Raw genomic sequence first — 12,347 nt, 5'->3', positions numbered from 1 at the left:
CCCCGTTAGTTGTTTGACGGTTAAAAAAAAGCCGGATATTTTTTTCTTCAAGGAAAACAATCTCAAGGATTGAAATCAACAAGATCAACATTGAGAAAGAATGTATCACTTTGTCCACAGGGGGACGCCAAAATCATCACAAACTCAGTGGATCTTTAATTTAATCTGGTGTACTTGGACACAGCATCATTAATCACTGATTTAAGTGTAATCAGCTCCTGTTTGTCAAATATCTGTGGAGACAGCTATCCAATCTAACTTTGATACTAAGGAAAACTTATAACCAATTCTCTGACAAGATACTACTTTTCATTCTCTGATTTCTAAGCAAGTTTATGGAATTGTCATAAATATCGTCATCGATGATATTGTTATCTCCAGAAAAGAGAGTCACTTCCCTCTGGAAACTCAGGTATGGCTCAGAAAGTTCACTTCTTGGCAAATTATAGCCACCAGAGTTTTAAAGTACCTGAATTTCCTCCATGAGCTGTGTGTCCCAGAAGCTGCCTCAACTCTAACTGCTGGCCTTAACTGGATCTAATCAGCCCGACAAGCTTCAACTTCCTTATGGACCCAGATGAACCGAGTCTTTTTCTGACCCCCTTCAACTTATCCTGCAGTATGTGGAACCTCAGTATGAAAACTTTCAATTTTTAATTTCACATACAAATTTTACTGTATTTCACTCTACAACATCTGATAGCACTATACAACTTATGTTTGATACCCCTGAGGCTCTATAACCTTTATTCTGGTAGTACTGTTGAAACCATCCAGTTGGCAAAAATTTGGTAGAGTCTCGACAGCTGTTTAATTTTGGCACTTCAATGTAAAAACTATACCCTAACTATAATATAATTGTTAAAATAATCTTAAATTTCACGTAAACTGATGAAGGACTTGCAGAAAATATATTTGCAGCCATTTTCATAATCTTTAGTTAATCAATGAATTTATTCATGCACAAATATCAAGTGATTCCGACTTCTTATTTGTCTGGATTTACTTCTTTTCTGTATTATTTGATAACAGACAAAATATTTGTAAGTTTTGGACTATTGGCTCTTTGCAAAGAGCTTTTTTCACTGTCAGTAAATCAACCAATGAATAAGAATTGAAGTAACCAAAGAATGTAACCCAGCAGTGTGTAATCTAAAGTTGGTCCTTCTTTAAGCCCTTTTGTCCATTCGGAGTTCACCCCTAATTTATTTTCCATATAAACTCTTGTTTTTATCAGACTGTGTCAGTCTTTTAAATAAACCTTTTGTGGACTTAGGGTCTTCATTACAGCACAAAACTTTCTGGTTTCTCTTTAAAGTCAGCCGGTGAGTTGCTATGATATTAGCTGTGCTCAAACACGGATTGAGTATCTAGACCTACATTAAAATCAGTAGTATCCTGTTTCGATCTGTGTGTTTCTACATTAATGGTTGCCTTTAGTTGTTGCGGCCTGCACCTCCCAATATGTTGTGAACTGAATTAATAGGGTGTCTTGTTTTCTGTTTTGTTTACTCCTTTGAGATCACTTCTTCTTAACGGGTCCTAGTCAATGCTTTAACACGTTCTTCTGACACCAAGTCCCTGCTTGTTTTCAGTCGGTAAGATCACACTTTAGAAATGCATGTTAGATGATCTATTCCCTCGGATTGCCAGTGTGAGAGTGAAAAGAGTGTCTTGCACCTGCTTTTATTGCAGAACATGTTAATGTATGAATTGATTAAATATATCCCCCTTCATCTGCAGAAGAGTGTGCCTGGTTGAATGTATAGCGTTAAAACGGAGGGATGATTTAGTGCTTCTTGCACAACTCTTGACTCAACCTGCAACAACCTTTCTGACTCAAATGCAAGCAGTCTCTTTAATGATGAATTCATATTTCTGATCTTTGAACCTCCTTTTGTTAGAGCACTATTACCTTATCAGACTCAGTTACACATTAAATCACTTTTATTCAAAATAATAAGGCTGAACTAAAATAAATAAATAAAGTAACAGATCCCCCAGTTGGACTATTTGTTCCACTTTGTTTCCCCCCTCCCTGATTTTGCCCCATGAGACAAATTAGATTCAGCTCACAGAGTAGATTTTATGCAAATTCAGATCCCTACTTGAGATGTGTTTTTTTGTATCATTTCATGGATAACAGCACAGTATGTAGGCCAATCCTACAGCTCCAAATACATAATAGAAACAGAAAATGGGATTACTGCTTATATTCTAATGCAAAAACACATCTTATTGTCACTGTAATACTCTGATACATTTTCCATAAATAAAGCTTTTCTCCTTTAAAAATGTGAACATTTCTGGTTAGATATTAAAGAGCTGCAGGTACATCATTTGTACATGTATCTAAATCCAAGCAAACAATTACTGAATTATTCCTCGATTGAATAACAGACAACAAGTCCAAATACGAGTCAATTTGTTTACATTTATTCTATCTTCCAGAACATTTTTTCTATCTTGAATAGAGACAACAAAACATCAGCAGGAGTAGTTGATGTTTTTCATTTTAGGTTTGCCTGATGGATTTAAAAGCGCTAACCATGATGATCTGATTTCTAAACTTTTGACATTTATTTCATCTTGAGCTCTGGTGTGGATGTCATAATATTTTTCGGATAGGTGCAGTTTGTTAAAGCTACTGGTGTACTTAGTGGCAGTGTACAATGGGTGTACCTCAAAGTTCCATACTGGGCCTTCTGTCATTCACTGTATATATTAATTATCTGTCACAATTGTTATCTTGACTATATCTGCAAATCTACGCTGAAAGAGTCTCTTGGATAGTTCAGTGTTATATAAATAGAGGTAAAACCAGCTGAGACAGATTATAGATTGGCTTGATAAAAAATGTCTTTGCTTAAACATTGGCGAAGCCAACATAGCCCTCTACTGTGGACATTCTCATTAAGGATTTAAAGATTGTATTAGTACATTTAATATCATGGCATGACAAAAAGGATCAAAATCTTAATTTTTAAAAACGTGATAAAAAAAAAAAAAGATACAGACCTGCAAATTTTGCCACATTAGAAACTGAGTTTTTCATGGATGCTGCAAATATTATGATTATTTCTTTTTGTATGACATTTTATGTGCAAACTCATTAAAACATTATTTAACCAAATCTCGGCTTTACATCTGGGTCCTTTCTCTTCTCTTCATGAATTTGCTGAAGAGAGAGTGTGTTTACAGTGTAGCATGGGTCTTAATGGCGTCACAGAAGACCAAGTAGATTTCCACTCCAGGCTGATGGCAAGCTGCCTGTCACCTACCTCTGTGCCATTTTTAGCTGCGGGCTGCTCTGGCTGGCCCCGTTGCCACCTTGCCGCTCAGTGCCACGTGTGGGCAGGAGCTGGCTGGGGGCCCTCTCCCATCTCTTGCCACTGCTGCTGCTGCACCATGGTGGGGTTCCCATGGGACTGGTTTGTGGGACGGGATGGGGTGGGGTTGGGCGAGGCATAGGGGGAGGGGGAGGCTGCCGACTGAAGCACACTAGCGGTCTTAAGGAGAGCTGCTGAGGGGAAGTCCTGTGCGTTTGAAGTAGGGACCTCAGAGAGCCTGTTTACTCAGGAGAGGGAGGGAGGGAGCTGGCCCGCCGCACAAGAATGCCTGTGTCATGACAGGAGAGGCAGAGAGGAGGAATGCGCTCCACAATCCCAACACTGTCGGAGCTGGGCCAGGGCAGAGGTGGCAGCCATTTCTTCCTATTTATTTTAGCTCCCGCTCCACTCAATCACTGGCCCTGTCTGTGGCTCTAAGCATCCCTGGAAAACTGAAAAAAAAAATGGCCTGCGCTTTTATTTATGGCTCATGATTTCCAAATATCGGCCCAAGCACAGTATCTCCACCCTATGTGGATGAAATTTAAAAAACTGTGATTTTTTTTCTACTTTAATAATTTATTTATTCAGGGAAGCTTACAGATCATCATTTTCAATGCTGCCTCTGCCTTACCTTTTTGCAGACAAGCAGAAAAATCATACTCAGTCTTGCCCTCTAAATGCGTTCTCTGTGGTTTGCAAGTAAGTTTAGACTTCATATTAATTTATTTTTAAATGGTGAGAATGCCAAAAAACTACACTGACATGCCTGAACATTTCTATCTTCATGTTTATCATCTTTCAGGCCAACAGGCCATTTCCAAGAACAATGGTTTTATATAGTGAATATATTCTGATTAGTATAAATGCTGTATGATTATCTCTCTTTACCAGAGATGGTTATTCTGGAAAAATCCATTAGATTTAGCTCAACTCACAGACACTACCAAAAAAGTTTCAGTTCCTCCCCATGCCAGACTTTCTGAAACAGCAGCACGAAAACTTACCAAAAACGTATTTAATACACAGGCTCCCTGTGAGTCCATGTGAGTTTTGTTTACCAACTCCTGGTTTGCAAATAGGCTGCTTGAACCTATACGAACCCAATTTTTACTTCAAGGCAAGCAGTGTGTCTCCAGCAGAATACAGGCAGAAGTTCATGGGCATTACCGCATGGAAGATTACGTCTCTCAATTTCAGATTACATTCTGTTTTAGGATCATGAATGGAAATATGATAAAGTGAAACCATAGACTGCATAAAGGAAGTGGATGTGGCACCAGTGACGTCACCCATTACTTTGTGAACCCCAGTTTGAAGCCTCAGCATTTTGCTTGTTGCATTGCTATTTTGGGATAAGAGGACCATAGTTTGCCCCGATCTATCTTTAGGCTGCCAGGGTAGTGACTTCAATCACAGGTAGCAACCCACAGGAGCAAACCCTGTTTAAGAATTGAACAAAACCAAAATCTTAAATCTTCTTCTTTCATTCAATCACTCTTTCTAGTAGTCAACCATGCTGAACACTGGAAAAAATCAGGTTGAATTCACTTTCACATATAGACCTCGTTTTCGAAACAAGAGGCTTGATCTGATCCATATAAAAGTCTATGCTACGGACCACATGGGCCCGATCAGAGACAGGGAGTCAAGGGGTCTACATTATACATAATTGAAAAATCAAACATAGTTCTACTAGTGTTAACCATTGATCCTGCTGTGAAATAGGCACATGAACCATTTAGTCAAACACTTAAGTTTTCAGGTATGACACACAATGTCTGCTTAACAGCTTAATAACTACAGTATTCAATAAATACAGAACTGATGATGTGTTTACTAAGTGCACTTGAGGGCTACAAGCCTTTGACGAAAGTAACAGATGTTTTGCCTTTTCTCTACCATTTACCATGAATCCCGTTATTTAAGAATGTTTGCAGTTTTACCGGATGGCTCTCTGTGAGGTTTTATACATGCTTGTTCATCAGATCATGGTGCTTATTCGTTTGTTTTTTTACACATTTGTAAAATGATTGCAACGATTTTAATGATGTTCAGTGAAAACTAACAAAAAAATTGACCCCATATATATTTTATTCAATAATTAAATTGCAGTTTCTAATAATAAAAAGTTGCCAATTACCAATGCTATGTGATACGAAATGACATGAGACTAGACGAGACTAGATGAGACTAAACGAGACTATATGAGACGAGACGAGACGAGACTAGACAATGTAATTTAATAAGGTACAATGGCATATGGCATTACTCTTCGTTCGGACACATTTATGTTTTCCCTGTGGAGAATTTCTGTTCTTGGACTCAAATGCTGCCTACTAGTATTTTAAAACTCTAAATGATGATAAAAAGACACTTGCTGTCTGAGTGGTGTTTTGATGATAGAATTGTTCTTTAAAAAACAATCTCCTCCTGAACAAACGGCGCAATCTGTTTTAAACACTCTACAGTGCGCCCGAAGTTCACTTCATTTCAATTTTGGAATATGTCAAACAAAACAGAAAATGAAGCAAATTCAAAACTTACAACAAAAGTGCAATTTTCCACCGTGGTTCAAACCAAACAAAACAATCTGTCAGCATAATCACAGCTTTTCTGTTCACATGGAAACAAAACAGAGCAGCTCAAAGACACATTCATTCCCTTCCCTGCCAAAATTATCCCCCTCTGGGTTCTAACCTGCAACACTCCTGCTGGCTGCTTTAGGGCCAATCAAGCTGCTGATTTTTTAAAAAACTGAATGTGCTGCACTTCCCTCTGTAAAGGGTTACGTGTCAAGCAAGTGATGTCTACTGCCACTCGATCAGCGGGCACTGTTTACTCCTGTCAGGATTACTGAGGAGACTAGATGAAGGATTTTGTATCAGCAGCGCTCCCTGGGAGGCTTGACAGAGATGGCCCCAGCCCTCAGTGTACAGCTAAGCAGTATTAGGGGGATGGTTTACCCTGGTGGGTTCACTCCATCGAGAAAAAAAAGGGGAAGCATTAGCAATTTCATGGTATGATTCAGCTAAGTTCAGAGGGGAGCAAATACTGTCAAGTCAGATAATTCACTCCACCCCTCATATTGAGAGGGGACAGAAACTGTCTTTGAACTCCAATCTGATTTGCCTGTTATGTAACCACAGTATACAGAGAGTCTGAATAGTTAAAGTGCCCTGAAGGAACTGTATTGTTTTGTCTCATGGTGCTGTTACTTCATAAAGTAATGAGTCACGGTTTAAATGACCTGATTACAATTCTACATTGTGTGAGTTTTTTTTTGACTGCATCATCACAGACTTATTATCCTTTCACAATCAAAAAATTTCAAGCTTCAATGTCTCATCGAGCAGCATCATTAGCCCATGAGTCTTCAAGGTCTTTAGAGGGTTCACCTGAGTGAGCATAGCGCAGGGGGCTTCATTAACCGCCACTGTGAATGCACAATAAGAGTAATATCAGAGACAGGGAAGGCGCGGGAACGTTAATTGAGAGACAACCATGGTCATTTGTTTCAGGGAATGGATGTAATTGGCTGTATAATTGGTTTCTTCCTATTCAGGCTGCCTGGGAAAAAAACAAAAAAAAACATCAAATAAAATTCATAGCTGCAGATGTGAGATTGACATTTCTGATAAGGATCATAGCTAATCATGTATAATGAGCAGTGATTCCAGTTGAGTCAATGATAACAGTTTTGATAGAATAAAATTACAAAATCAAACAGGCATTATGTTTGAGGAGCATTCTCCATACATACAAAGATCTAATAAACTAAACGATCTGTCAGAATAACAGAAGAAGTAAAGAAGATGTCTGTCAATCTCAGAATCTATCAGTTATCATCTGGTACATATGTAGCCTCTGGGGTTTATTTATTATATTTATCAGGGAACAGTGTGCACTGACATTGATCATTTATACCGAAAGAAAAAGAAAATGCAGCGGAATTAGTGAGTCTCTAATTTCCAATTGTAGTCCCACGTAAAAATGGCACAAATCAAAAATTAAACCCCACTGAACAAATGATAGTTAAAAAAAACCTCACCTGACAACACAAAGTACATGAACTAGGGGTTTGAAGTTTAGCCAGCCGTTAAACAGATAAGCTCAAAAAGATATCTGGGTCTTTTGAAGATAATAATCATAATATGAAAGAGAGAAACTAAAGACTAGTAAACAACCAGGAGGCGCGATACTCTCTGTCACACACACTGTGACATCTAATATCTAAAAACATTTGTGTTTTTAAATTTGCAGTCCTGCAGCCGCTTGAAACATTCAAAAATATTGTCGTATCAGCTGCCGTACTATCTGCTTGTAGATGTGTAAGTTTATGGACTAGGTGATCAAACTGTGAATTTTCTCTCCGTTGATTTCAAAAGATTCATCCACTTTATGATTGAATGAATTTGGCTGCTATTTGTTTTTGCACGTCCGTGATCTTAACACTTCTATACCTCCTCTGTCTTGATCCCTGCACAGAACCAGAGCTGGATGTACCTGGGACTCTGGAGTCGGTAACCCGACAGGTCAACGAGACTGTCCACCGCCGCCGTCACCGCAGAGACGCCGGAGAGGACGACTACAACATTGAGATCCTGCTGGGAGTTGACGACTCCGTTGTTAGATTTCACGGAAAGGAGCACGTGCAGAATTACCTCCTCACCCTCATGAATATCGTAAGTGACTGCCAGCGACGTCTTTTTGCTTGATTGAATACTCTGGTTGCTTTGTACTGTAATCCGCATTGAGTCCTGCATTGCTTTTTTTGTGCAGGATTAAATGTAAACGCAATGAGGGTTGGATTAAGCACAGCTGATAGATTTGATAATGTAACATAAGAAGTGGTCTGAGGAATTTGGCTCTCTGTATCTGGATTCTCATGGTGCTTGTTTGGCATCTGTTCTACTATCTTCAGTGAAGGTATTTTCTTTTGAATCAATTATTGTGAAAAAACAAGTTTGTTGTTGAGAAGATTTCCCATGTTTTAACATAACACTGGTCTTTACTTTGTCAGCAAAAACACAGAGAGAGTCCCTACGAAAGATCCCAGTTGATTGAAGTGGGAGGGGGAAAGGGGGGGTCACCTCAGCTGGGTAATTTAACCAAAAATGCTCTTCACAAGCATTAGGTCTGAGGTCTTTTTCCCCTTGACATGCATACAAATTGAAGTGTTTGCTTCATACAGTAGTGGTGGAAATATTGGCCATATGTGCCAGGATTTGGCTGCTGCATAATGAGGCATTCCTTTGATGAGACATTTGAATGCAGATGGAGAAGAAGGGACAGTTGCTCTCACCACATGGTTTGCATGCTTTCTGTGGAGAGACTGGCTTCACTCTGGAGGCTGCTGCTGCTGCTGTTCCTCAACAACAAGTCAGCTGATGATCAAAGCCTTCCCCCCGAGGGACATGGGAAGATTGCTTGCCAACGCTGAAATCCTGATAGGCGACAAATTAGCGCTGTCTACTGGTGTTGATGACTTGTCTAAACATGAAACTGATTCAAAGCAGAATCAGAGAAACAAAAGTAATCGTTGACAAGCAGGTTGTGATTTTGGATGGGATGAAGCTTCTGTGAATCAATTGGAGACATGTGATTCACAAATGAAAATGGCTGTGCTGCCATTGATTTTATCAGAGGGATATTGAGTTTGTCAAGTGTTAAACCTGCTATCTGTTGAGTGCAGAAAGCACTGGCTGTGTTCCTGATCACATGTTATGCATCCCCTGTGTAGGAATTGTCCCAGAAATGTTATTCAAGTCACTTCAACCAGCTCTGCTATGAGAAAATCCTTTTGAATCTATATGTTTAGAAGCTCTGATTGCATCGTTGAGCTGACACCACTTTTACCCCTCAGTCAGCCTATCTTTTGTTTGTTTTGCGTTGTTTTTCTCAATGAAAGTGGGAAACAACAGTTTCAGGTATGAGTTATTTATATTCCACTATTATGCTTCATTATCGATTGATGAACAATTGCAAGCTTCACAAATTTGCTAATTACAGAATACTGAAGTGAGACCTCTACCAATAGTCCACTTGGCAGAGATACAAATCCGCAAGCAAAATGAACATTCAACACTGTTGGAGGGATTCAAATGTATAGAACCAATGTTAAGTGTGGTCTTCTCGGCTTTGCATTCATTTTGTGCTTCTACATTTAACACGTTATCATACATTTCTAAGAAGCAGTAAACAATTGCATCATGTAATAAATGCAAATACATGGACTGTAATATGTCTTTAACATGGGACCTTGTTTTAAGAACAGTTATGCAAAACTGTTTGTTGGAATGAATTTGTGCTATGTGCTATGAAGTATGATTTGAAATATTGTGTCTAAAACGATCACAACACGCTGAAAGAACATCTGAGTGATACATGAATTCAAGGGAAGAGCGGGGAGTAATGATAATTAGAGCTATGATGCACTGATGACGGTTAGAGATATTTAAAGCCTTCATTTGTGATTCTTTTTTTTCTGCCACGTGTTCTTCCTTAGTTTGTCTCAGCTGTGAAGATTGTGCTAATATTGACACTGGTTTTACAAATTGATCATTAAATTACTTGTTTGCAAATTGGAACCAGTTCAAAAGTTAAATAGTTCTTCCTCAGCCCTTTGTTATCCCCTCCCCAATTTTTATCGGGCTAGTTGTTGTTCTGTTACCTGTAAAAAACAGAAAAACAAACACAGAGGCACCACCGAGGTACACACAAAAGTTAGAAATATTATAAGAGCACAGTATTGCTGTTGACATGTCTCTCACCTTTACTGCTTTTAATATTCTATAAGCATTGTATTTTTATGATTTAATAACTATTCCATGATTAAACCATACAGAAATGTGTATTTCCTTTCCATACTCCATTCTGGGTGTTGATTGGCTCTCGGTGTATGACATTGCAGTGCCATTCACAAAGTATTCACACACATCTTTTTATAATTGAATATCTGGTAGGTTCCAGCCTCATGCTTTAACAATCCTAAATCATGTTTTGCCCCATATCAATCTACAATCAGTACCACATATTCTCATGGAAGTCTAAAAATTTTGGCCCATTCATTTAAAAAGAAATACCAGAAATATCACACTGATGTAAGTTGGCACATACGAGGTTGAAGCACCTTTGACAGCGATTACAGCCTTCAGTCTTCTCGGTAAGATTACGCTGGGTTGGAGGATTTTCTGCCATTCATCTCTGCAGCTCTTCTCGACCTCTGGCAGGTTTACTGGTAGACTGAGAGGGGGAAATGCAGCAGGAGAGCTGTCCTGGATTCCCATGATGGATAAAACATTTTAAACTGCCCATTATGGTGGCCCAAAGTGCAAGAAAAAACCGTGATGAAGTGGCCTTTAGGGTGCCCTCTCCTGCAGGAAAACATGATCTAATGTCTATGTAATTGGGGTCATTGTCCTAATGGAAGGTAAACCTTTAACCTTTTTGTAAAGGTCCTGAGTAATCTCAATCAGCTTTTTTATTATTAAGGATATCCCTGTGTTTTAACCAGTTCAGCTTTCCTTTTTACCTTCATAAACGCTAAAAACACCCCCACAGCATGATCCTGCCTCAAACCGGGCTTCACCTTTGGGATGGTTTTCTGCAGGTGGTGAGTGGTTACTGCGGTTTCATCCATACATTAGGTCATACAGTTCAATCTTGGTTTCACCAGACCACAGATTCTTGTTTCTAAGCATCTGAGAGTCTTTTGAGGTTTTTATTTTTGCAGACTTTAATGCATATACAGCCACGGTGAAGCAAAAACAAGATAAGAGTGGGATTTCAAAGGAGATGGGCCTTGTTGATTTTTCTTTGTCTATTATGTTCACTTTCCTTACTGAGGCACTCCTCCTTTGTGATTGCAGTGGTTATCCTGTAGGAGTCCTGTTTACTTTACTTATAGAACATATGGAATCCACTGTACTCCATTTACCACTGTACAGCATGAGCTTCAGAAGCATACAAAAGTGCATTAGGATAATGGGAGGTCTGGTGCCACCCCAGAGACAGAGTATATGCCATTTCCTACATTGTGATGTATTCTATACATCTATGGATACATGTTTTGTCAGTATGTCTGGCTGAAGCTTGAGACACATTTGATCATTTTTTATCTAAATGAAGGTGTTTCCCCCTGTCAGGTCACATATTTAAATGATTTAACAGCTAAATGTACTAATTGGATGATTCATTTAAAGAATGTCTTTATGCTTGCAGACAATTACATTTTCTGTTGATATTGTCAAATCAATGAGTTAAGTGAAGAATACTGAAGTCAAAGCAATTGTCATCATTTTCAATCATCTTCCAATTTTGAGTACTTCTAGAAAAATCCCCAGGACCCAAGGCCTCTGTCTCAAGGCTGTACTAAGCCAGTTGTATAAGTGGCTTTGACGCTGCTACCAAGAAGCTCTCCACATGAATACTGAGTGCAGGAGAAAGGTGATGTCTTTGAAATCAACAACAGAGGTTTTTGGAATAAAACGTTTCTTTTTCCAGATAATGCAAGTTTAGATTTAGAAAAACCTACTCAACATAACAAACATAGTTTCTACCATTACTTATCATTTTCACCTAAACAATGATTAGCAGCTAAACCTATCCGTACTTACCTGTTCATTCAGCTGTAGAGAAGAAGAAGAAGAGAATATCCGCTAACAAAATCATGCTGTGCAGAAAAACAGAGGTAGTAAATCTCAATGATTATCCTCCCTTATTTCCTGTAATTTTTTTATTTGTTCTGATCAACTGACAAAACATTTCACTCTTTACAGTTTGATTCACATCAGTGATAGTGCAGTGTGATCCGCTTTTCAGAGAAAATAGGATGTCATGTGTAGACTCGTTGCATGTCTGTCTCTCCCTTTTTTTCTTTCTCTCTTTGTTGCCATGGAGATGGTATGGGTTATTTTTTTGTGATTTACAGTTGTAGCTGCCAGCTGAATCAGACATCTCTTAACTCTGATCACTATTGACATCAGTGTCCATTTCCTGCCTGCCAGGTCCATTTGT

General features: G+C 38.8%; 1 protein-coding gene across 1 annotated transcript in view; it reads left to right on the top strand.

The window, feature by feature from the left end:
• Positions 1 to 12,347, top strand: part of adamts3 (ADAM metallopeptidase with thrombospondin type 1 motif, 3) — a 156,391-nt gene that overhangs the window by 65,274 nt on the left and 78,770 nt on the right. The window contains exon 5 of the mRNA XM_061038275.1: positions 7,818 to 8,014. Coding sequence (XP_060894258.1) covers positions 7,818 to 8,014 — 197 coding nt within the window. The remainder of the gene's footprint in view (positions 1 to 7,817; positions 8,015 to 12,347) is intronic.

This window comes from Labrus mixtus, chromosome 5 (genome assembly GCF_963584025.1).
Source record: "Labrus mixtus chromosome 5, fLabMix1.1, whole genome shotgun sequence".
NCBI lineage: Eukaryota > Metazoa > Chordata > Actinopteri > Labriformes > Labridae > Labrus > Labrus mixtus.
The sequence above is the reverse complement of the archived record's forward strand: the minus strand, read 5'-3'. Positions and strand labels throughout refer to the sequence as shown.